The sequence below is a fragment of the Alosa sapidissima genome, chromosome 19 (genome assembly GCF_018492685.1).
Source record: "Alosa sapidissima isolate fAloSap1 chromosome 19, fAloSap1.pri, whole genome shotgun sequence".
NCBI lineage: Eukaryota > Metazoa > Chordata > Actinopteri > Clupeiformes > Clupeidae > Alosa > Alosa sapidissima.
In genome coordinates this window covers 7,463,220-7,486,390 of record NC_055975.1, presented here as the reverse complement: position 1 = coordinate 7,486,390, position 23,171 = coordinate 7,463,220, and the positions used below count along the sequence as shown (strand labels likewise).

At 40.9% G+C, this 23,171-nt stretch overlaps 2 protein-coding genes across 3 annotated transcripts; one reads left to right on the top strand and one right to left on the bottom strand.

Annotated features, from left to right (window-relative positions):
• The first annotated feature begins 4,317 nt into the window (after positions 1–4,317).
• LOC121692936 (peptidase M20 domain-containing protein 2-like) lies at positions 4,318–8,260 on the top strand. Of its 2 annotated transcripts, none has more exons than XM_042071987.1 (7): positions 4,318–5,008; positions 5,256–5,404; positions 5,490–5,632; positions 5,930–6,084; positions 6,190–6,316; positions 6,606–6,713; positions 7,025–8,260. In XM_042071987.1, exons 1-7 carry the CDS (start codon positions 4,607–4,609, stop codon positions 7,159–7,161), a joined length of 1,221 nt encoding a protein of 406 aa, XP_041927921.1. In that variant the 5' UTR covers positions 4,318–4,606; the 3' UTR covers positions 7,162–8,260. The 2 variants fall into 2 exon arrangements, with proteins under 2 accessions (XP_041927921.1, XP_041927920.1); XM_042071986.1 differs by having other exon boundaries at positions 4,318–5,020.
• LOC121692934 (gamma-aminobutyric acid receptor subunit rho-1-like) lies at positions 8,241–22,219 on the bottom strand. The gene is made up of 10 exons (XM_042071985.1): positions 22,076–22,219; positions 19,732–19,782; positions 19,519–19,625; positions 12,638–12,705; positions 12,291–12,514; positions 11,336–11,418; positions 11,088–11,228; positions 10,842–10,994; positions 8,714–8,910; positions 8,241–8,534 (listed from the first exon to the last, which is right to left on the bottom strand). The coding sequence occupies exons 1-10, from the start codon at positions 22,171–22,173 to the stop codon at positions 8,241–8,243; spliced, it is 1,416 nt and encodes a 471-aa protein (XP_041927919.1). The 5' UTR covers positions 22,174–22,219.
• Between the last annotated feature and the right edge of the window lie 952 nt (positions 22,220–23,171).

Genomic DNA, 23,171 nt, shown 5'->3' with positions numbered 1-23,171 from the left:
TTGTCATGTCAGTCAAAATGAACTATACTTGGATGCTGAACAGCTTGACACTGAATATCAATAAAACCAAGGAAATGGTAGTGGATTACAGAAGGCAGCAGCAGAACTACAGTTACACCCCACTAATGATCAGCGGGCAACCTGTAGAGAGAGTCACAAGTTTTAAATACCTTGGTGTCCACATTACTGAAGACTTAGCATAGACTGTTAACACTCAATATGTTCTGAAGAAGTCCAGACAACGACTCTAATCCTTCGTCAGCTAAGGAAATTCAAAGTTTCTACATCCATCATGAAGGCCTTCTACACTTCAGCGGTTGAGAGTGTTCTAACTGGTAGCATCATCACCTGGTATGGGAACTCCACAGTTAGAGATTGTAGTACTCTGCAGAGAGTAGTGCGCTCAGCTGAACGTACTATAAGAACTCAACTCCCTGCTCTACAAGATATCTATTCCTGAAGAGTACTTTATCCCCAGGCCATCCGAACTCTGAACTCACACTACTGACTTTGCACACATTCACTCCTCAGCACTCTCAAACATCTCCCAACTCTGAACTCACACTATACTGACTTTGCACTCATTCACTCATCAGCACTCATGCCCCCGCCCCCACACACACACACCTACAAGACTTTTAGCACTTTTACATCCCTCTCCCTATGCTACAGACCTTTTGTTTATTTTCTTATTTCATCACACGTCAAAACACACACACACACACACACACACACACACACACATATCTGACTTTCTCCAACTTTTGCACATCTCCATAGAACTTTTTATTTATTATTTTTGATTTCTCCTCCATCTACCCATGTCCTTGATTGCCTAGCCTTTCTGCCCCCACCCCACCCCACCCCCATCCCCAACACACACAAAAAAAACACACACACTTACATCATCACTGTCATCACCTCACATACATACAGCACACTGCTTGCTACAGTAAGCCTCCTCTACATACTTGCTGCACACTGCCCCCCCCCCCCCTACATACACAGCACACTGTCTTCAGGATCTTCTCCAACACACATCCTCTACATACTTACAGCACACTGCCCCCACCTACCCACACACACACTACACACACACACACACACGTTCACTGCTCCACTCCCCTCCCGCCCACACACACATCTTCACTGTCATCACTCACATCATACATACAGTACTCTGCTTGCAATAGTAAGTCCCTTCAACATACTTACAGCACACTGCCCCCCAATACACAGCACATTGTCTCATGAGGAAGCTTCTCCAACACACATATTGCACACTGCCCTCTCCCCACATACACAGCACACTATCCCATTTCCCCTGTCATCCCCCAAACACACACACCAAGACCCCTGGCAGTTGGGTTAGCCCATTGAGCCGTGGATCTGCCCAAGGTTTCTTCCTTGGTAAGGGAGTTTTTCCTTGCCCCTGTCGCTCTTGGGTGCTCCTTGTTGGTGCCCCCCCCCCCCCCCCCCCAATCCCAATCCTCCCCCACCTTTCTTATGCAGCCCTTGCCACTTAATCTACTAAACCCCTCTTCTACTGCACGTTTTACCCCTCCCCCCCCCCCCATAAATGCACAAATAGGCTGACACCAGACATAATTTCACTGCATTGCTTACTTCCAGTAACTATATGCATGTGACAATAAACTTCCTTGTATCCTTGTATGAATAGTCGTTCCCAATAAAACTAATAGTCTTCATTTCATTACTTGAGTCACTACATACAAAATTGGTGAACTAGTTATCAAATTCTGTCACAATGCTGTAGAATTGCAAAGAGCATATACAGTAAAACTGTGAAACGTACATGTTCAGTGTCTTGTACTCACTCCCCTAACTACAGCAATTTGTAACTTTACTGTAGTTTTCAAATGGCTGTACAAGTACTGTATAGTGCTGTCTTGAACATTTTCAGGTAGTGTCACCGAGTTCTGACCTTTTTTTGCATGGGAAAACACTGAGAGCATAAACTGTCGTAATGAAAACATGACAAAGCCATTTGACTATCTTGTTCATAAACGATGGTGTCAAGACTTCTCATTTTGATGACACTGGCAGTTTCATTGATATAAATACTTGCTTGGAATGGGCTATCCATTTTGAGCAAGTGACATGCTTTTGCAGGTTATCCACTAGGTTTTGCAGTTTGCACTAATTGTTTTGAGAAATGCACTAACTGCTGTGCAAATGTTAGTAGTGATGTGAGAAAAGCACCAAAGCGACTATGAAAACTGTAACAATATGTTATCATGATTGAGGAGTAAAAGTGTCCTTAAGCTAATAAGATTCAAATTGAGTGCCACTCTGTGTCCCACCTGATTCTTTACTGATTGCAATGAACGGGGATGATCTTAGCAGTTTCTAAAATGTTTCTTAATTCCTCTTTATTTAATCTCTTCATTGGGGCTGGAACCTTTCTGTGAACTGTAAATAACAGATGCTGTTGATGAACCTATTGACACTGTACAAGTGACAAGTCACCTTTTTGTCTTGAATTGATGAACTGTTACACTTAGCCTAGTCCACACGTACCAAACCGATGTTTTTTTCCTCCGTCTTCCCTGGAACCGTATCAAGAATATTTGCGTCCAAACGGATCCATCTCAACACGACTCAACACGTTACTTCATACCCCAGGCCTATAGGTGGCACTGTTTCTTTACAGAAATTGACCAAAACTTGCGCTTTACAAACAGACAGAATAGGCTACGACGAAATGGCTAGTGCAAGGAAACCAGAATTGTTTGTGTGGACTGATGGTGAACTGTCAACTGTAAAACTAATAAACTTTATTTTACGGTTTGTGAAGGGTGCAGTCCCGTCCTTTATTTGGCTAACGCAGGTAGGCCTACTAATCACCGTTGCTTTCTTTGGTTGTAGGATAGTCCGTGATTCACATTAGTTTTGGCTATCACCGCAATTAGGCTACTAAACGCAAGGCTTACCCAAGTTCTAGGCTATTCTGTCGCCACATTTATAATATTGCTATAAAACCTTCGTTAGTAACAGTCAATACGTTTGCCTGCATCAAATCGCGCATTTGCATTCAGTGTGCTACCATTGGCTTAACGTGAGTTCTAAGCGTCTTTGTATGCTTATATCTGATTTCACTCGACTGTGAATGCATGTATATATGTGGCAAGACTTGTAAAATAAATGAATGACACTGGCACTACGCACAAATTAATGTAGCCTAAACTTACACCGCACTTTCCTAATAACTTAAGTTCTCTCGCGTCACTGACAGTAGCTAGAATGCATAAAAAAAACACCGGGAAAAACAGTGTTCAGTCCACCAAGTCATAAGCTATCGCGCTGCGCAGCACCAGTTGTGATATTTATCTTACGGAGTGTAATCGTAGGTAATGTCATGTATGAAAACTAGTATTGTTAGGCAATACTATAAGTGCAAGTCCAGGGCAGCTGAGGTGTGGCGATGACATCATCGATACGCATACCTGTCAACATTTAGCTTTCCAAAAACGGGAGATTTTTTTTCGGGGGGGGGGGGGTGCGTTGTCTAACAAATGCTGTTAAAGTAATCTCATCGCCATCTAGTGGTTGCGTTCCTAGAGTTTAGCGGAGTGGATGGGATTTTTTTTTAGAAAAAATATATCTCGGTGCACATTGGGATCTTAATTTAATGCCTTGCATATGTTAGGCACTGGGGTCACCTCTATTGCTTCAAGTGGTCATACCTTATTTTTAGGATCAGTTGAATTGTTTTGAGTTTTTGTCGTAACAAGGTGATAAGGAACTACAGCTGCATGTGACGTCACATGTTTGGGCGCTTAATCTCTAACTGATCAATACGCAATTTGCTTAACTGGCTTAACATATTTTTGTAATAACGGAACGTGATGTAAACCGCGTGGTGATAACCTTTATGTCAGGATAACTGGTGTTGTGCTTATACTGAAGAGCTAGCTGTAAGTGTTAAGTGTCAATGCTAACCAGGCTAATAAACAAACCATGCTACCGTGAGTAACGTTGAAGGGTAAAGTCACGTGACTTCTTTTGTAGTTCGTTTATGAAACAAAAGGAGCAATTTCGATTTTCTTAAATAAGGCAAAATAGGGTCTGACATTTTCACAGTTAGAATATTATTACTGTATAGACACTGAAAAATATTTTTGCTGGATAACATCGCTGATTTGGCTTCACAATATTTTTTTAAAAATAGATCTATGGGACATAACATTGGAGCTGCTCTTCGATAGGAACGCAACCACTTGGGGCGCTGGTTTTCACTTTCCCTCCCTATTCCGAGGTGCTCTGAATGCACCATTACACTGAGTGGAGTGGATGACCTGTCCAAGATGGCGACTCCAAATCTCGTCAGCGCTAGTAGGAAGTAGCGGTCGATGCGGCGTCTATATAGGCTAGGCTATTATGTCTATGCGATAGCCTGCCCTATGCCAAAGAAGAAGACGAAGAGACGTTTCAATTGGCTGGAGCTAAAGAACATGTAAACATTCAACAAAACAAAATGCTGAGGTTGCATTCAGAGACCGCAAAGTTATGAAGTTATAGGCTATAGCCTACCCCAAAGTAATAGTGCTATCCATTGGGCAGCTGGTGCCAAATCGTTGGTGGCATGTCGTCTCTTGGCAATAACGTTGCTCAAAAATTGAAACAGGACATTGTCAGCATTGTGGACGAGGCAAAATTCAAACTGCAAACTCTAAGTCATGAGATATGGAGCTGTCCAGAACTCGCATACCAGGAGAAACAGTCGCATGATACGCTCATACGTTTTTTTTCAAATGAGTCTGGATGGATTGTTGAAAGTCATTTCATTTTAGAAACAGCATTCCGAGCATCGTCGGGCCCATTCGGTGGAAAAGAAGGCGATCCAGTTGTAAATGTTGGATTTTTGTGTGAATATGACGCATTGCCAAGCATTGGTCACGCCTGCGGACACAACCTGATAGCAGAGGTCGGAGCTGCTGCAGCTCTGGGGCTAAAAAGTTCACTTGAGCGTGAGCCCAACTGTCCAGTGCGTGTAACGGTATGACAGTGCTGCCCTTTTTATTTTTAGAGGAAGAAATGTCAGTTAGTCACTTTTACAATAGTAGCCTAAATGAAACCATCGACATAGGCCTACTCTTATGGGATGATTGAGCCACGAAATTGAAATGAAAATTCCTGAATTTCATGTGTGTAGTCATTAGCCTATATTGTGCACGTGTGTGTCAGAGACATATGTATGGGTATGAGTTTGCAGTATGCTGTCTGTGTGATAGGTTACTGTACTTGGTACCCCAGCTGAGGAGGATGGAGGGGGTAAGGTGGACCTGATCTTGGCTGGTGCTTTCAAAGACATGGATGTTGTCTTCATGGCCCATCCCGCTCAGGAAGATTCATCATTTAGCCCATGCATCGCTATCACAGAGTGAGAAAGGCTAACTCTTTACATAGCAATAGTCAAAGGATTTGTGATGCACTGTAATCATAATTAGATGCTGTGTAATTTTTAGCTGCACGGTGAAGTACCACGGCAAAACCTCCCATGCGGCCGCCTACCCTTGGGAAGGGATTAACGCGCTGGATGCTGCTGTGCTGGCGTATAACAACCTTGCTGTGCTGAGGCAGCAGCTTAAGCCCGAATGGAGACTTCATGGTAAGCAGTTATCCTCTGTCCATTTCCTTTCACTTCTTATTCATTAAGTTTAGTCTTGTAGTAAATAAAGTGCTGAAATCACACCTTTTTATTTTGGAACACATTGTTGGAAGACAAGGGAATTAAAATAGTCAGTGATGGGGATTAATATAGTCAGTGATGAGGTGATGGATAATTAAATGACGTAATTTGCATAACTCAGCAGCTCCTAAATGTAATGCATCATTAAAATATTGTAAAGGACACTCATCTTGAAAATGATTTCATCCTTTCAGCATGTATTTCTCTCCTGTGTAGGTATCATCAAACATGGTGGAGAGAAGCCGAACATCATCCCAGACTACACTGAACTTGAGTTTTATCTGCGCACTCCCTTGTACAAAGATCTCTCTGAGCTCAAAGTCAAAGCAGAGGCTTGCTTCAGATCTGCCGCCCTGGCCACTGGTTGCCAAGTAAGCTGACAACTAGAAAGAGTACAGGTATATTTTGCAAGATGGCATTCACTGAAATGTGCAACAGCGCGCCTTTTAATATCTGTTTAATGATCTTTTTTGCAGGTAGAAATAACTTACCCAAATCATGCATATTCAAATATTCTTCAAAACACTACACTGGAAAACCTCTACAAAGAAAATGGAAAGGCTCTTGGAATGGAGTTTAAGGAAGTCTCAAACCATTTTGCAGGTAAGAAATGTTAAAATGTTTGCCTTAAAAACCAATCACTGTATTAAAGGAATCAACACTGTTTATAATGTGCATATATTGTCCATTTAGTTACACACAATTTATACACACTGGTTTACAGTTTATTAATTACAACATATTCAAGTATTTTATCTACATGAAATGTACACAACATTATTTTCTTCTTATGTTTCCATGTACCTGTCTTTGATATTAAGCAGAATCCTAGAATACTTTGAAAGTATTTCAGTAACATCGCAATTTCTAAAGTAGACAACATTTTTGATAGGGTCCACCGACTTTGGAAACGTGTCTTTTGTGGTCCCTGGAATACACCCCTTCTTTTACATTGGATCCCAGGCTCTAAATCACACTGCACAGTACACAGAAGCTGCAGGTAATTCCGAGCCACAGTTATGTTATGGCAAGAGTGAAAGTAAACAGACAGAGTTGGATATGTTACATTTATATATTTTGGACTAGCAGTTTAAATTGTGTTTATGTTAAATTGATTAGTCAATTAATGTTAATATAGGCCATGCATTTTTATGCCAAATGGCCGAACTTGTTACCAGCTGTTGACATCGTAACACAATCATCAATATAATAATAATAATAATAATAATAATGATAATAATATGTTGTGATGAATTTTGATTAATCACAAATCTTCTGACAAGAAATAATGAACTACCCAAAATGTCTCAGGTGCAGAGAAGGCCCAAATGTACACCCTTCGCACAGCCAAAGCATTGGCCATGACAGCTGTTGATGTCCTCTTTGGGCCAGACCTGCTTCAGAGGGTGAAGGAGGAGTTTGCCCAGGCCAAGCTGAAGCAGGAGTGAAGACTTGTGCCAGCCCACATATTAGGTAAAGGTGAGGTAAATCTTCATCTCAGACAAACCTCTCCACTCGTCCATCCTCCAATGCTTTGATAAAAACGTACTGTATTGAAATGCTCAATTTAAATTATGACAAAGGCCATGGATGCATTTTAAAGGCATAATTATAGGTTTTTCATCACATCAAAACATCACAACAGCTTTCCGAAAACGCTATATTTATTGACTACTTCTACTCTGCATAAAAAGCTTTTCAAGTGTAAAAATGCTTACCATGTTATTTTATGGATAATTGTCTGTCCATAACCACTATACATACTGATGTCTCAAACATCATTAGTGTACTGAGTAGTTGTTGGTGTATGAAAATACATGTACATGTTGCACACAATTAAGTTTTTAAGACAATTATTTTATGGTACTAGACTGAAACATAAAATGTCTACCTGGTTTCATCAGAATGAATGAACTGACTATCTTAACAAGTGGTTTACACAACAGAACACTTTGTCATGTATTGTATCCTGCTTCAGCATTAAAAAAATGAACATTCCCATCACAGTCTGTCAATGGCACCATTACATTAAGCCATTTCAGGTTTACTTTGCAGCCAGTTAAACAAAGTGCATTATGCACAAATGACACCACAGGTTATTTTAAAACCTGAGTTGTCGTTTTGCGTCCCACAAGCATTATACATGGATTCAGGTCCTTTATTTCTACTGACATTATATATACATAAAATAGTAAAGGTACTCCTTGAATTTAGAGAAAAAAAATAGTACAGAAAATGTGCTGTTCAAGAAGGTTTGTAATCTCTGAAGAACAGTATAGTACATTTGTAAATGTCTTCTTTTGAAATGAATAAAGAAGGCAATATATAGTAGTATTCGTCTTCAGCTGGACAGTGCTAAACGTCTTTCAAAAGTATCCAATTTTCTGGAGAGGCAAAAAAAGGATGACGTTAAGAGACTTCCCTCTCTCTTGAAGGACACAGTGTTGTTCAAAATCACGTTGTGCTCCACAGACAGCATATTTATGCACAGGACCAGGGTCCACCCCTTCCCAGGCAGAACAAATATTTACGAGTATATGGACCAGTAGATGATGTTAAAGAGGGTGTAGGCGCCAGGAAAGACCACCCTTGAGTACTTGTCTATGGCATGCGTGTCGATCCAGATGTTAATGTAGTTCCTGGAACTCTTCACCTGGCTGGTGGTCTGATTGTCCCCCAGAGTGAACTGGGCTAAAATCCTCTCCTGGCGCCCGCCATTCTCGGGCATCCCGTAGGTCCCAGTGTTGTTTGGGTCCACATCACTGTAGCTCGGGTTCATCATCATGTCATCCGGGTTTGCTATGCCACACGTACAGGGTAGCTGTAAAGCAATGCAAAATACACACTGGTTTCTGTGATCTGTGAATGCATATTTTATGGCAAAATAAATGTGGTTATGTGCAATTTCTGTGATTTTGAACAAACAAGTGAACAAACAAGCGGGGTGGGTGTAAGCTGGCACTGTGTACAATAAACACTATAAACACCGTTAAATCTCACCCGATCTCTGAGTTTTCTCTCTCTCCGTTCTTGTACGGTGGATAGGTAATTCACAGCTGCGTACTCGATCACAGAAAGGAAGACGAATACAAAGCTGACCCACAGGTAGATGTCCACTGCTTTGATGTAGGAGACTCGAGGCATGGAGGCGTTGACCCCAGTGATGATGGTCGACATGGTTAGCACAGTCGTTATTCCTGAGAGAAACAGCATGCATATAATGTAGAAAATAGGAAGTGAGCACAACTTTGATATTTGAGTATCATGTAGCATTCACTGCTGTTCATTAATAGTAAACAGAGGTAGATCTGAATGTCTTATGTGGATTTTGATCAAAACTAAATATAACAGCTAGATTTGTTTTACATACAGTAGCCTACCCTCCAGAATTATTGGTACCTCTGCTAAAGTTGACAAAAAATAAAAATAGCCCCGCCACCATAATTCTCATTAGGCCTGGGGTTCTTTTCAGTATAGACATTCTTCTATGTACGCCAAACACACCTAACGTGTTTCTTGCCAAAGAGCGCAATTTTCATTTAATCTGACAATAGACCACACTTCCAGACAAAATCACTGTACTATTCAGTAACTTGTGCCGCTTACATTGGTAATTAAATGACTGATCAGGCTTTTATCTGCCCTTATCATGCCCTCTAAATAATCTATTAGCAGTGAGGTCACTTTTGAAGATTTTTTGGTCACTCCAAGTTGATACCTTTTTCTGTAACTCTCCCACAGTGGTTGTTTGTTATGGATTTCCCCCCTATCTTACCATCCTCCATACTGTACGTGGGGGCAAGATAAACATGGGTCTTTGTCCAAGCATGTTGGTCGCATTTCCAGTTGATTAGATCATTTTAATCATTGTTTTAACTGTAAATATAGGCATTTTCAACAAAGTACCTAGTTTTTATAGACATCCCCTGACTTACAAATGTCAACACACATTCTTTTTATTTAAATTTAGTGTATTCACTTGTCTTTCCGATGTTGAAAAATGACTAGAGGATTTAGCCTGTGTCACTTTATTTTCATACCTTAGTGAAGAAGAACGTCAGGAACTACTGATTAACTTAAATAAGTTGAAATTAGATTGGAAAATGCTTCTGTTAGGTTTTGTATATAACCTAGATTTTTTTAGGGGTGGCAATAATAGTGAGCAACGTGTTTTTGTTAAAAATATTTATTTCTTTATGAGATTTTCCTTTTTCTCAGAATAAATTTGCTTCCCTTCAAGGGTTGATTTTCCCTTATTGTTTTCATTGTGAGAGTACAATAAATCACCAAAAGATTATTTTTAAACGGGTTTTTAGTCAACTTTACCAAAGGTGCCAATAATTCTGGAGGGTACTGTAACAATCCTAGCATCCTGGTATAGAGGACCCTAAAAATAGTTCAGAAAACTTAAACCTGTTATATTCACATTTTCATTTTTAGCTTGTGCCATAATTGAACTATGTATACTGTAGACACAGGACACAGGCTGCAGAAAGAAGGTTAAATGGTCTGGTGATTTGAGCACAGCAGTGAAGCAGAACTAAGAACTAAATATAGGCTACCTCTTGAGCTATTGCATAGATTTGCTACACCAATGTGCAACAGCCTACACATGTAATTCTTTGTGTAAAATTGAATATGTCTACTCCAGGTTTGTGGTTTCAGATTGGTTAAGAACTTCTGTCATCAAGTGACCATGACATCTGCAAGATATACAAATCAATCCACTGGGCTCATCACTCTTTCCCATTATCACCTTGGTCTTGAAACATTTTTGAATTAGTATATTACCTTAATCATCTGAGACAAGTGCAGCCCATCTGAACTCACAGTTTTTTGTTCTCCTCAGCTGTGTCTCAGATGAATTGGCTAGCCTATGTTTTCTGGATTTGGATTTCTCCCCTTAGTTACATGTGCAGTAGTTATCTACTGTAGTTGACTATTGTCCAACATGTGAATTATTCCCATTTGTGTTCCAATTGTCTGGAATCTTTGACTCTCTTTAAAGTGTAGAATATTCTGTCATCACACAAACACAACCTATAAGTTTAGGCTTTTCCTGTACATAGCATCCGAGTATTTTGAATTGTTCACATTGGATGTTAGGATGTGCTCAGGACCATCCTACCCAGAGGTACCCTGGCAGGCACAGCTCTGCGATCGATCCAGAAGGACACCCAGGACAGCATGACCATCAGTGTTGCAGGAAAATAGGTCTGAAGCAGGAAGAAGAAGATGTGCCGTCGCAGGGTGAAATGGATGTAGAGACGATTATACCAGCCTGGGAAGGACAAGGGAAGAGTAAGGAACTATGCAGGACTCTCAGGCCCACTAGATACCAAGACTTCCTGATATTCTAGAACTTGCCGGTCACCTGTGCTGCTGTAGAAGGCTAGCTTTGTGGTGGTGTGGAACTTCTGGATAAGGAACTGGGACAGAGAGATGCGGTCATCTGTGTTCAGAGAGTCGTTGCCCTTCTTCCAGTAGAGCATGAGGTCATCATCAGTGTACGCGTCTGAAAAGAGAGAATGGAAAGCATTGAATTTCAAAGAAAAGCCATCTTGAAATATTGTAGAGGATGTTATGAATGGATAAGATGATTTAAGGGATGCTTGTCCTCACAGCTTTCGATCTCCAGTGAGCATGTTTGTGTGTCCAGAGGGAAACGACTCAGGTCCATGTTACACATAGCAGTTACTGTGACCCTAAAAGAAAAACAAAACAACATTGTTGCGAATGACAGCCTTTCACAGTGGTCCTGGCCTGGTTTTGACTGGTTGAAAAGAAATGTGTAGTTCCATGTGATGTGAGAAGAAATCCCTTGCATTTTTAAGTTGACATCACAATGAAACACACCTTTAGCTAGTATAGCCAACTGATTTTCTTTAAAAGCAGCGCATAAGCTGTCTGCTGTGTGCCCTATAATCATATTCACGCTGTGAGCGAAATGTTAACTTTCTGCGTTTATGAAATGTTTTTGGTTTGCTACAGCTTCTGTGCTCTTGACATTTGTTACAGTGTGTGACATTTGGACTGCGGTGTCCCCTCTAGCCATCAGCTGTGTGATTTATTTCATTTAATCCGTCTGCTGAACAACATTGGCAGGAGATGACATATTTTGCTGTTTCTGTTGATCACAACATGATTTAGCCCATCTACCCTGTTTACAGGCGACATGGCACAGTTAGAGAAATGAATCCAATCCCACTTTTTACCAGAAAGTTGTTTGCGTGTGTGTATCTAAACACAAAGACAACAGCAGTCAGGCGACTGCAGACCTTTGCCCCTATATTAGGATGGCAAAGTGAAAAGAAATCCTGCTTCTGAATCCTAATCCTCTTCATCAACATCTAAAGTGAATCAGACCCTGTACTTTTACATGAGTGAATCCATACTCCATAATCCAACTGATTCTTGAATTTCCCCTAGGGATTAATAAAGTATATCTATCTATCTATCTATCTATCTATCTATACAAAGATGGACAGACAGACTGACTTTTCTCTGTCCACCTTCTGCACATTGTTGGGGGCGAGGGTAATCATGGTGTACCATAGGACTGGTCAGGGATGTTCACCTCAGGCTGTAGAGGACATTGCCATCAGGATACACCCGAAGCATGACATTATCTGTGGTGGTGTCATGGATGAAGGATCTCTTTGAGTGGACGAAGAACATATCCGGCACCCAGATCTTCTTAACCAACCTGCTGTCAAAGGTCAAACTCTGGTTGTTGGTGCTGGGGAAAGACAGGCGTTCGTCCTTCCAGTAGTGCCTTATATAGAGGGTCATGGTGAAGTCCTGATGGAGAGTTAGATTGAAGAGAAAAGATGGTATGAGTCGGATAGCTGGCAAGAAACTTTTTACTGGGGATTTAGCATTTAGGTGTTTTTCTGATGGAAGTTAAAGTGTCATGGTACTTACCATATCAACTTCAGATATGGTGTCAAGGCTTTCAACCTGTACATCAACACCTACTGGAATAGGAGGTCCTAGCACAAGAGAAACAAGTAGCCTAATATAGAATACAAATAGAAAACAAATCTCCTAAAATGCTACAATGTCAGTAGCAATAGCGAAGAGATAAAAATATCTAGCAGAAATAATAATAATAATAATGTTAATTTCAAAAAAAAAAAAAAAACATGCGTTCTAACTTGAGGATGAACACGGTTGGTCATTGTCATATGTATATTATCATATGCACATATACCCAGCTTTATGTCCATTGCATTTGATTCTGGAAGTTTCAGGGAAGCGGCTGGATTTGCAGTTGCTCCTGCCACAGGATTTCTGTCCTATTTTTGCCAGCACGCTTCAGCGTCTTTCGTCGGACGTAAATACAATTAGGTCACAATGGATCAAAGTTGTGGTTGCGTCTGACATCTGGATTCTCTCCAGTTTTATTTTTTGCTAAGCATCCTTTCTTTTGTTGGCAGGAGTGGGCATTGGAAATGAAGGCAAAAGAAGCCCAAAAGGGTCATTCTCGGTGTCATGTTTTCTGCAGATTAGACTCTCAGACTGATATTATTTATTTAGCGTTGTCTCTGAGCAACACACAGAAAGTGTTCCTTCCTTTTTTTCCAGGAAGAAAAGCTCAAGCCCATAATTTTCTTTGTGTGAAGGGCTCAGCACACGTACTAAAGTAAACAAGGCTTGCTGGTTTTTTGTGTGTGTATTGGCATATAGCACAAATTCTATTTCTGAATATTTTTGTGTACATATTAATAAATTAATACCATGTCCAACAACCTGCTTGCCATTTTGTTTTCATCATGCTTTCAGAACTGACCATATTTGTCACATGTTATCCGTACATTTGAAATGTGTTGCACACAACACATCTGGAGTCTGTGCAAACACACAGGATCATGAGGGGCTGTATTCTAATCCTCGGCTTTGTAAAGCCCCGGCCAGCAGACCTCTACTGCATTATCATGAAACCAGCAAACCAATCGAGAACGCTCTGCTCGCCCAGAGCACGTTCCAACGGCATGAGGAACATTTGTGTCATTAAATGTTACCGGGAGTTAAATCTAGTGACACTAGTGACCCTTCGGTCACTCTTAGGGTAGTGCCAGTGTTCTTTTTTTCTTCTTTTGCTTTATCCTCCTGACCACTTGCTGCATCTGTTTATCCCTCTACCTCTCCCGTCTATTGTCTGTCTATCCATTCTGTACATTCATCCATCCATCATGTCATAATTCCACTCATCCATGATGAATGATGTGGTGGTGAAATTAAAATTATGCTGACCTTCCATCAAGAGAATAAGACCCCAAAGGTTTTATATGTGTAATACGCAATTGTTCATGTCTGTATACTGCCATTCCTATTGGTTTCTGTTTGCTCATTCACATTCTGTTCTGTCTTCTTCTATTTGTCTCATTACTGTCTCATAGGACAACATCATCAGGATGGAAAAACTTTTACACGATGTTAACATGTCCACAAAACATTAACAGCATAATAATTAAACAATATTTGTTAATTACTCCAATATGTATTACGAAATTCACTTATTCATTCAAATTCATTTATTTCTATACATATTTTTCCTCCAGTGGGGATAATTGGGGGAATTATTTGCATAAGAGTGTTAGAGATTATTACTTTTGGAATGGGCTACATCTGTAGCAATAAGTATTTGAAAGGCGTCAAGTGAATGCATAGAACCAAATAGACCCACACTGCCTGACAGATATCAGACGACAGGTTTGAGGAGACAACTTGTACATCTCATTTTTTTTCTGTTTGATCATTGTAGGACACCTGAGTTGTTCCTCAGTTTGGAATGTTATTAGGTTAACATTGCATAAGATCATTATGACCATACAGTTAAAGCAGTCAGTAAATGATTTGTAGGCATTATTTACTTCTGTCTGCAATTATGATCTCGGTTGCCATACATTACATTACATTACATTACATTACATTACATTTGGCTGACGCTTTTTAACCAAAGCGACTAACAACATGGTAAACAGTAAGTTTTTGAACAATTCTCACAATTTTAGGACAGTTTAAAAAAAAAAACACATTAGAGTACAGTAAGAATAAGTGCGTCGGTGAGTGCTGTATTTTAATCTAATCTACACATCTGTGTAGGTCAGTAACTTTAGTAAGTTGCTTTCCCTTCCCTTTCCCTCCTTGGGCATTACCACACTTTTATGGATCTTCTCTCATCTCAAATCTCAAATTGACTGAAAAAGACTGAACAAGTGTAGTTTGATTTAACTCTGAATTTCCTTCCAATTTGAAACTCATTCAGTGCCCACAAGCATCACAAATGCTGGAGAATCAATTTTGCAAAGCCCAGCCAGCCAACTTCATTCTGATTATAAAGTTTTAAATGCTGGACTGGTGGTTACATAGCTGCCAACTCTCACGGATTGGCCGTGAGACACACGCATTTGATTAGTTTCACACACTCACACGCCACACCCACGATTTCTCACGCTGAAGTGTCAACCCGGTCGGTCAGATGCCTGAAAAATGAGTTTAGCCTATAGATCTACCTGTTGAGCCACGGTTATGCTTTCAGAGACGGTGAGAGGGTTCAAGAGCACCCCCTGTCTGTGGAATTTTCTAAAATTTCCCTCATTTGCGATGCTACTTCAAAAGCCATCCCAGGCGCATTCCCCCGGCTTCAGGTAGGCCTATGCTTTGAGTATTTTTCACGCTGAAGTGTCAACGTGGTAGGTCAAATACCTGGCAGATGAGGTTCAACTAAACTAAACCTGTACATGATATCACACATCATGTGAACGAGCGGAATCTAAGCTTTCCAATGATATTAGCGCCAAGTTGCTGTGATAAATGGTTCGCGAGAAAATTATCATTGAACCGACGTGCAATTTAGGCTAATCATATTTGCATTTTGCACACAGTGCACACCCATTACTCTCGGTTGTAATATCTCACTAACCCTTCACACAACATGTGGCAAACCTAATATCACAATAAACAGCAAACCGTACCGAATACGAGGATATAAAGCATGCCTCTGTTTTTGAAATTGCAACACATTTCTACATAGCCTCATTGGGGCGAAATTATAATGTATTCTAATGTAAACTATTTGTCAGTAGGCCTACATACATTTTTGTAAATTGCTCAGTAGATTATCCCACTATCATGGTTCTTATATTGTCAGGTTCCAGCCAATCCCACTTACACAGATAAATGAATATATTTATATTGCCATGCTTTCTAGTGACATTAATGCAAAAATATAAAGAAAATCAAATAAGGAGACACAAATATTGATATAAAGCCTGACATAAGCCATATGCAAACAAATAAAGATATGGGTACATCCTGAAAAAGGAATAGCCTGTAGGCTATGGCCATTACAATGACCAATATATTATCTTAAATGAACTAGCTGAAAAACACAGGTGACCACTTCTGCATAATTTCATGGAGTGCTGAACATTTCTGAACTGTGAAATGGACCATATGTTTTTGTGGTTGTGAACTTATTGCAATATCACCATAACTATTCCACCTGTGTATGCATGGTTATAATTCTGAAGTGCAAAATAGCTTAGGCTACAGCACAAATATTTCCATAAAAATAAGCAAGTCTGACCTCTGAATTTATTTTTAAAAGCGCACCAGATTGATGCATTTAAAAGTTAAAATATACAAACATTTCTTAAATTCTTACAAAACACCCACCCACTTTTTAAAATTGTTAGTTTGGACCCCCCCACTATTGCCGTGCGAAATACCAGTGCTGTTTGTACGCCAAATAAATAATAACCTATAGGTTTATGTAAAACTCCCCATTAACAGCATCACGTCACTAACCACAGCTAGACTGCACAATGGTAGGCCTTCAAAAGCATGACATTTTCGCTTTAGTTTGATATTTAATTTACTTTATCCGCTTTCATGCGTTCATTGAACGTCCGCAGTGCTGTAATGGAAACCTTATTGCGTAGCCAAGTAGCCTATATATTGAGTTATTTTTAAATTATGCATGATTTACTTTTTATTAATTTCGTAGGCTGGCTTCATTTTGTTATATAGAAGTATCTAAATAACCTGGTAAAATGTACCAGAATTCAGGAAATTGCATCTAGTCCAAAAAAAAATTTCTGGGGAAAAATTTTTGGTTGGCCCCACCAAATCTCACTCCAAGGTTTTTTGTAAAGTTGGCAGCCCTGTGGTTAGCCGTATTATTATGACCGCCGCGCAGCGACAGTCAGATTTATTTTTCTTCTTTTTCGCATGTCCAAATTTCCGTCAAGGATTCCCGGGACACTGAAAAACCGGGGTAGACGAAACTTGGTGGGCATGTAACCCCATATGGATAGCATGGAACCATCGTTTTTCGTTTTGATCTGTAGCCCCCCCGCTGGACTGCACTCCCCGAAAGGAGGGTAGGGCAGACACAGTTTTCTGTGAATATCTCGAGAACTGTAAGGTTTAGGAGAACCATTTTTTTTTTGTATGTTGATCTCAAGGGGCCATGTCAACCCATTCCATAACCACTCATTTCATGTATAGCGCCACCTAGTTAAACACAAAAAAGTAAAAGTGAGGTGTTGTAATCGCTGGTATCTGTGACCTAACATAGTCAAAACTGCACGAAATTGGAAGTGTAGGATCATTATGACACCCTCTGAATGCACGCCAAGTTTCGTGGAATTCCATTCATGGGGGGCCACACAATAAATTAATTTATGTTACTATACACCAACTGGCCTGTAGGTGGCCGGAGACAGTTTTCTGTGAATATCTCGAGAACCGTAGGGCCTAGGAGGTCCACCTTTTTTTTGTATGTTGGTCTTAAGGGGGCATGTCAACCCATCCCATTACCACTTATTTCATGTATAGCACCACCTAGTTAAAAATTAAAAAGCAAAAACTTTGGTGTTTTCATCACAATATCTCTGGCTGACATGGTCAAAACTGCACGAAATTGAAAGTGTAGGATCATTATGACACCCTCCGAATGCATGCCAAGTTTTGTGAACTTTCGTTCATGGGGGGCCTTACAATAAAATAATTTATGTGTACATTTAGTGACCATACACCAACAAGGATTCCCGGGACACTGAAAGGCCGGGGTACACGAAATTTGGTGGGCATGTAACCCCACATGGATAGCATGGAACCATCGTTTTTCGTTTTGATCTGTAGCCCCCCCGCTGTACTGGACCCCCCGAAAGGAGGGTAGGGCAGACACAGTTTTCTGTAAATATCTTGAGAACCGTAGGGCCTAGGATGACCTATTTTTTCTGTATGTTTGCCTCCAGGGGTCATGTTAACCCATTCCATGTGCACACATGTGCATAAACAGATACACACGCACACACATACATTCACAGTAATCATACGTATGACACATACTCACACAGTAGACATATGCACGCATGCATGCACATGCACAAACACACATATGCAGGCAAACACACAAGCACGCACACACACACCCACACACATAAACATAAACGTGTACACGCACACATGCACACAATTCAAGAATTTCTCAGAATTATGAACAGGCAAGATGGGGGGTGGGGTTGTATAAAATGAATTTTACATGTGAAATCTATGAACTAATCATGTTTTGGTACTTGTTGTCTAGCAGATACCAATGAGAATTGAGTGTGGATAATGCAATTTAGTGAGACAGTTAGAATCATATAGGCCTTTCAGCGTGATTTATTTTTGTGGAAAAAATGGGCTGGACTACCCTGGAAATCCAGAGTTCTCGCGAGAGCACAATTTGAATTGTGCCCGCAAGATACTCTGGTCACGAGCAATGATCCAAATTTCTTCTATCTCTCGAGCGAGAGGGACCAATCAAATCGGTGTAGGCGGGACAAAGGCGAGCTACACTGATGACTGACACTGATGAATTGTTGTGATTGGTCGTAGCGTTATCCAACTGCATGCAGTGAGAGTTTCAAATGCATGCTTGGAGCCGCCCCTCCAATTGGGCCATTTTCATTACTCGTGACCATTAATCTGAAAGATTCCAGGGTCTGGTTTACCAGGCTAGGGCTGGACTGGGCGGCGGTCATATTTTGTACCGCTCTGCGGTACATCTAGTTACCAACAATATTAGGATTTCCCATCCATAGGCAAGACACAACCCCCCTTTATGCAACTTCAAAGCAAAGAGGTTGTGTAATTGTAAATACGATCATGGTTTAGGTGTCCATGTTGACACATAGCCAAAGGCAAGGTGTTTTTGTAGGCTGCTTGCCGTTGTTCACAAGCCATATTTTGAGTTCTTCAGTGACAGGGTATTTAGACCGGGCAGATACGGGACTGAACAGATATACTAATATGTCCTGATAGATGCACTTCTAACAACACAACACACCTAACTTGCACTTACCATTCACTTCCCTTTCTTCTCTCCTCTACCTCCTTCTAGCACCTTCTCATTCAACTTTGACTACTTCTTAAACCTTCTGCACTCTTTACCTCTGGTAATAGTATTGATTAATGTAGTGTTAATTGCTACCTAAGGTCTCTGCACTGTAACTTGAATGTTATTTCTCATTTTTGTTGCTTTGGATAACAATGTCTGTTAAATTAATAAATGTAAACAGAAACAACTTGGCAGTGAAGTACCAGTATTTCAAATCAACAACACATGGATCACACAATCTATAGATTGATGGAATAATTGGGCACGGTAGAAATTGCACGTTGCAGTTGCATGCATGTTGCACAATTGCATGCATTGCCGTTTTAATGGCATTTATTCTGTGCAGTAGCTGCATTGCATATGCCAGTGTGATACCTGTCACAGAAATATTACAGTAATGTGACATTACCTCCAAATGCTGGTCGCATAGTGAAGTCATGGTCGTCTATTCTTAACAGTTGTTCCGACTTTGTCACAGGTGATTTTGTCATATCTGGACTCCTTCTGAAGATTGGGCTGACAAATAAAAAGAACAATTTAAAAAAAAAATCTGAACAAAACTTTAAAAACTTGAATAGATCATTTGATTTCATTCATGATTCAGAGAGAATGAGAATCTGACCTGCCGGGTTTGTGAGGAACTGCTTCTATTTTCGATGTCTCTCTTCTTAATCTGTAGATCAGAATCAGAGGGGAGAAAGATTACTTTTGGCAACCACCTGAGTAACTTAACACAAGTTTCCAATAGTTTTCAGACTTTTCAACGTAAATGTAAACATTCAAAAAATGTTTTGTCATGTTGTGTTGAGACAAACAACTTGAAGCTTCTGCCTCCACAGTCTCTCCTCAAGGCAAATACATAATATGAACGGAAATAGAATTATCATTCAATTTTTTTACATATGTTGACTGACAATAAATCTAATCCTTGAATATTGTGTTCCCACTCGTAATATTTGGTTGGTCTTTTGAGTTAATTTGAGCAGTATGGATTTCATCCTCTTGGATGCTTGTGTGTATATGATATTATATGTCTAAAGGCAGCCAATGATGATTCTTTAGGCTTATATTCAAATGCCACATAGCAGACCTGTTGAACATGAAGCTTTTCATCCTACTCCATTTGAATCTATATCAGCCAACATTTTAGGCCGATTAAGTTTTTTCTCCTCTCATCAGGATATTTTAGGCCGATTAGTTTTAATTTTTTATCTTCATGTGTTGGTCATACATATATGACAGATGTTCTCACAGAAATGTGACATTGCCCTGTCATTTTTTGGTGACCATAATGGGTTTTGTAAAGGCCCCTTAGAAATGGCCATTATTGTGAGCCATCCTTCATACTTCCAGAGGCATTTTGGTCCCATGCAAGAGGCAATGCTAGCTGGCTTGTCTTTTGTTAGCGAATGCTAAGTAGGTCACCGTAGATGAATTTGAAAACCCAAAATGGATTAATGTTGGCACAAAAGAGTGAGAGCACGCATTGACTCGCGGGCACACTGCGTGGTCACTGTGGCACAAAGTGACATTTGATATTATCTACCGTGACAATGGCGGGGCGCTAGGCCAGAGTGGGCTTGATGGCTGCTACTCCTCTCTGTCCTCCCCAGCAGCTGGTTGCTAATCCGCTTGGCAGAAAGGTCTTTTCAATCCTTTTCCCTGGCCCAGAGAACAGACTGTCTGTCTGCCTGAATCCCTGTGTTTCCTTCACGTTCCACGCCACTGCGAAACGCCACAGGTCACGGTCACGTGACCTGTGATGGTATTTGACGCTCTGCAATGTTTTGCGTCGAGCGTTGGCATCTAGGCGGACAGACTGGGCCGCATAGGTTTCAAAGTCAGGGAAGGCCAACAGTTTATTATTGTTTTGGCTATACTCCATTGTTTATGCCTTTGCTGCCAGAATCCCAGCTGAATGTAGAACATCATACCCTCAGTCACCTATTCTGTTAAGTTTACAGTGGGAAAACCCTTTACATTGGGGAACATCAACTGCTTGGACAGGCCTCCTGGACATGTCAGCAAGGTTCACTCGTGTTTGGTTTTTAGTTCTGTCTACTCTAAAACTACGTCACATTCCCCATCACATGTACCATATGCTGTCTCATTACTACATCTTAGCAGGATTATGTGAGAGGAGCCATTAGGGCACATTAAGAAACCATGAGTCGCTCAGCGTTGGCAACGGTATCAATTGTATCATGTAATTTGAGTGTGGGGGATTTTGGAGTCTGGTAATGAGTTTTGGCCTAAATGGCAGCATGTTGATACTATTAAAAAGGAATATGAGAGCAGTCATGACTGAACTGGTTTGGCACAGAGAAGTAGTTCAGTGGTTGTTATGTGACTGTCTGACATGTTGACTTACAATGCCTGTGAAATTGAGAATAGTTTTGTTAGGTTTTTAACTCTGGCTTTGAGTCTGTTAAGATACATCTTCAGCCTGTTTCTTTTTCGAGGAACTAATATGTAGTGCCAGTGTATTCTCTTATGAATTTGCAGCTCACCCAGATCAAAGCAACATCTGTATGCCGCTCTGGAACTAAAGTAGGTCTCTATTTGTATGCACAAAAGGATTTCCTTTACATATTACGGTTCTCTGTTATGCCCTAAGAGAATCCACAGTAATGGGACAGGGTTCACCTCGTAACCTCTATGTACAGCAGATGAGCTCTGCACAGCTCATCACAGTAGGACAAATCAAGCTCACAATGCCAAATCAGTTTGAATATTTTCGGACGTGACAACCATTGACTCGGCTAACTGGAACATTAAAACTGGAAGTTCACTTTATTTCTGGGAGCTACACGTTTTTTGAAAAAGATTACTGTTTACAAAAAACAACCTCAAATGACTCTTGTTTGCAACAGAACCAGGTCAACACAGTGTAAGCCTCCTCACAAGCAACTTTTGTGTATGTCCTGTCCAAGTGTGGTGCCTAGGCAACAAGATGGTCACTCTACCTGCTTTGTCTGAAGGTATCCGGCTTATGGTCCCTGTGACGCGCGGTGACTCCCAGCAGACACACACAGATCAGCACAAGGACAGCCTCCATCTGCATGATGCCCCTACCCCACACGGAGTGTCAAAAGAGACACCAAAAAAAAAGCACACGCTCTCAAGCACACACAAGACAGAAGAAGAAAAAAAAGAGTCCTCAGAATCCGAATCCACAGGGCGCACCGGCGAAAACAGCTCCCAGGTCCAGAGACATTCTCTTCAGCTGCGCTGCACTACATCCAGCCTGAGCGGCATCTCTCTCTCACTCTCTCTTCGCCTCTCTCTCTCTTCACCTCTCTCTCTCTCTCTCTCTCTCTCTCTCTCTCTCACTCAGTCGTCACGCTCTGTAAACATCCCTCAGTGGTTAATCTCCACGGTGGGGGGAGAGGGAAAAAAAAAAGCAATTTTGACTAAACCCGCAAATCCCCCGGCGTCAGATGGCACAGATTTGATCCCTCCAGTGGTGAATGTGCAGCGTTCCACGGCAGCAACAGCAGCAGTAGCATCAGCAGTGGCGGTGGCGGCGGCGGCAGCAGCAGTACCGCCCCGCACCAATCCCCGTAATGACACAGCTGGGATGCCTTCAGCCTCTGGAGGTCAGGCCTGGAGATTCCACGGAGACAGTCATATTGTCGTGACCGGAGGCCATGCAGCCTGATCCCCCCGGGCAGCGGTGCTCATCTGCGAGAAGTCTCTGAGAAGACAACGCCCCTGGAAAACACCCCCCCCCACCCTCACTCCTTTCTTTTTTTCCTTAGCCATCTGTATCTTGACGTTTTGCAAGGACAGTTTGATTTACCAATCAATGTGTCTACATATCAAAGAAATGAGCGGTTCATACTGTAACATTAGAAAGGATTTTTTTTTCTTGGTTGAGACAGACAAGAGCTATGAAAAACTATTAAAAATCTGATGACATTTTCCATTGGCCCCATTGTTTTTCCAGGCTAAACAGTTGGATTATGAGATCATGAAATTGGGTTAGTTCCACGTGAGTCAATTTTAAAATTGGTGTAAGTAACGCACGGCATTGTTGATGTTTGATATTTTTGGCATATT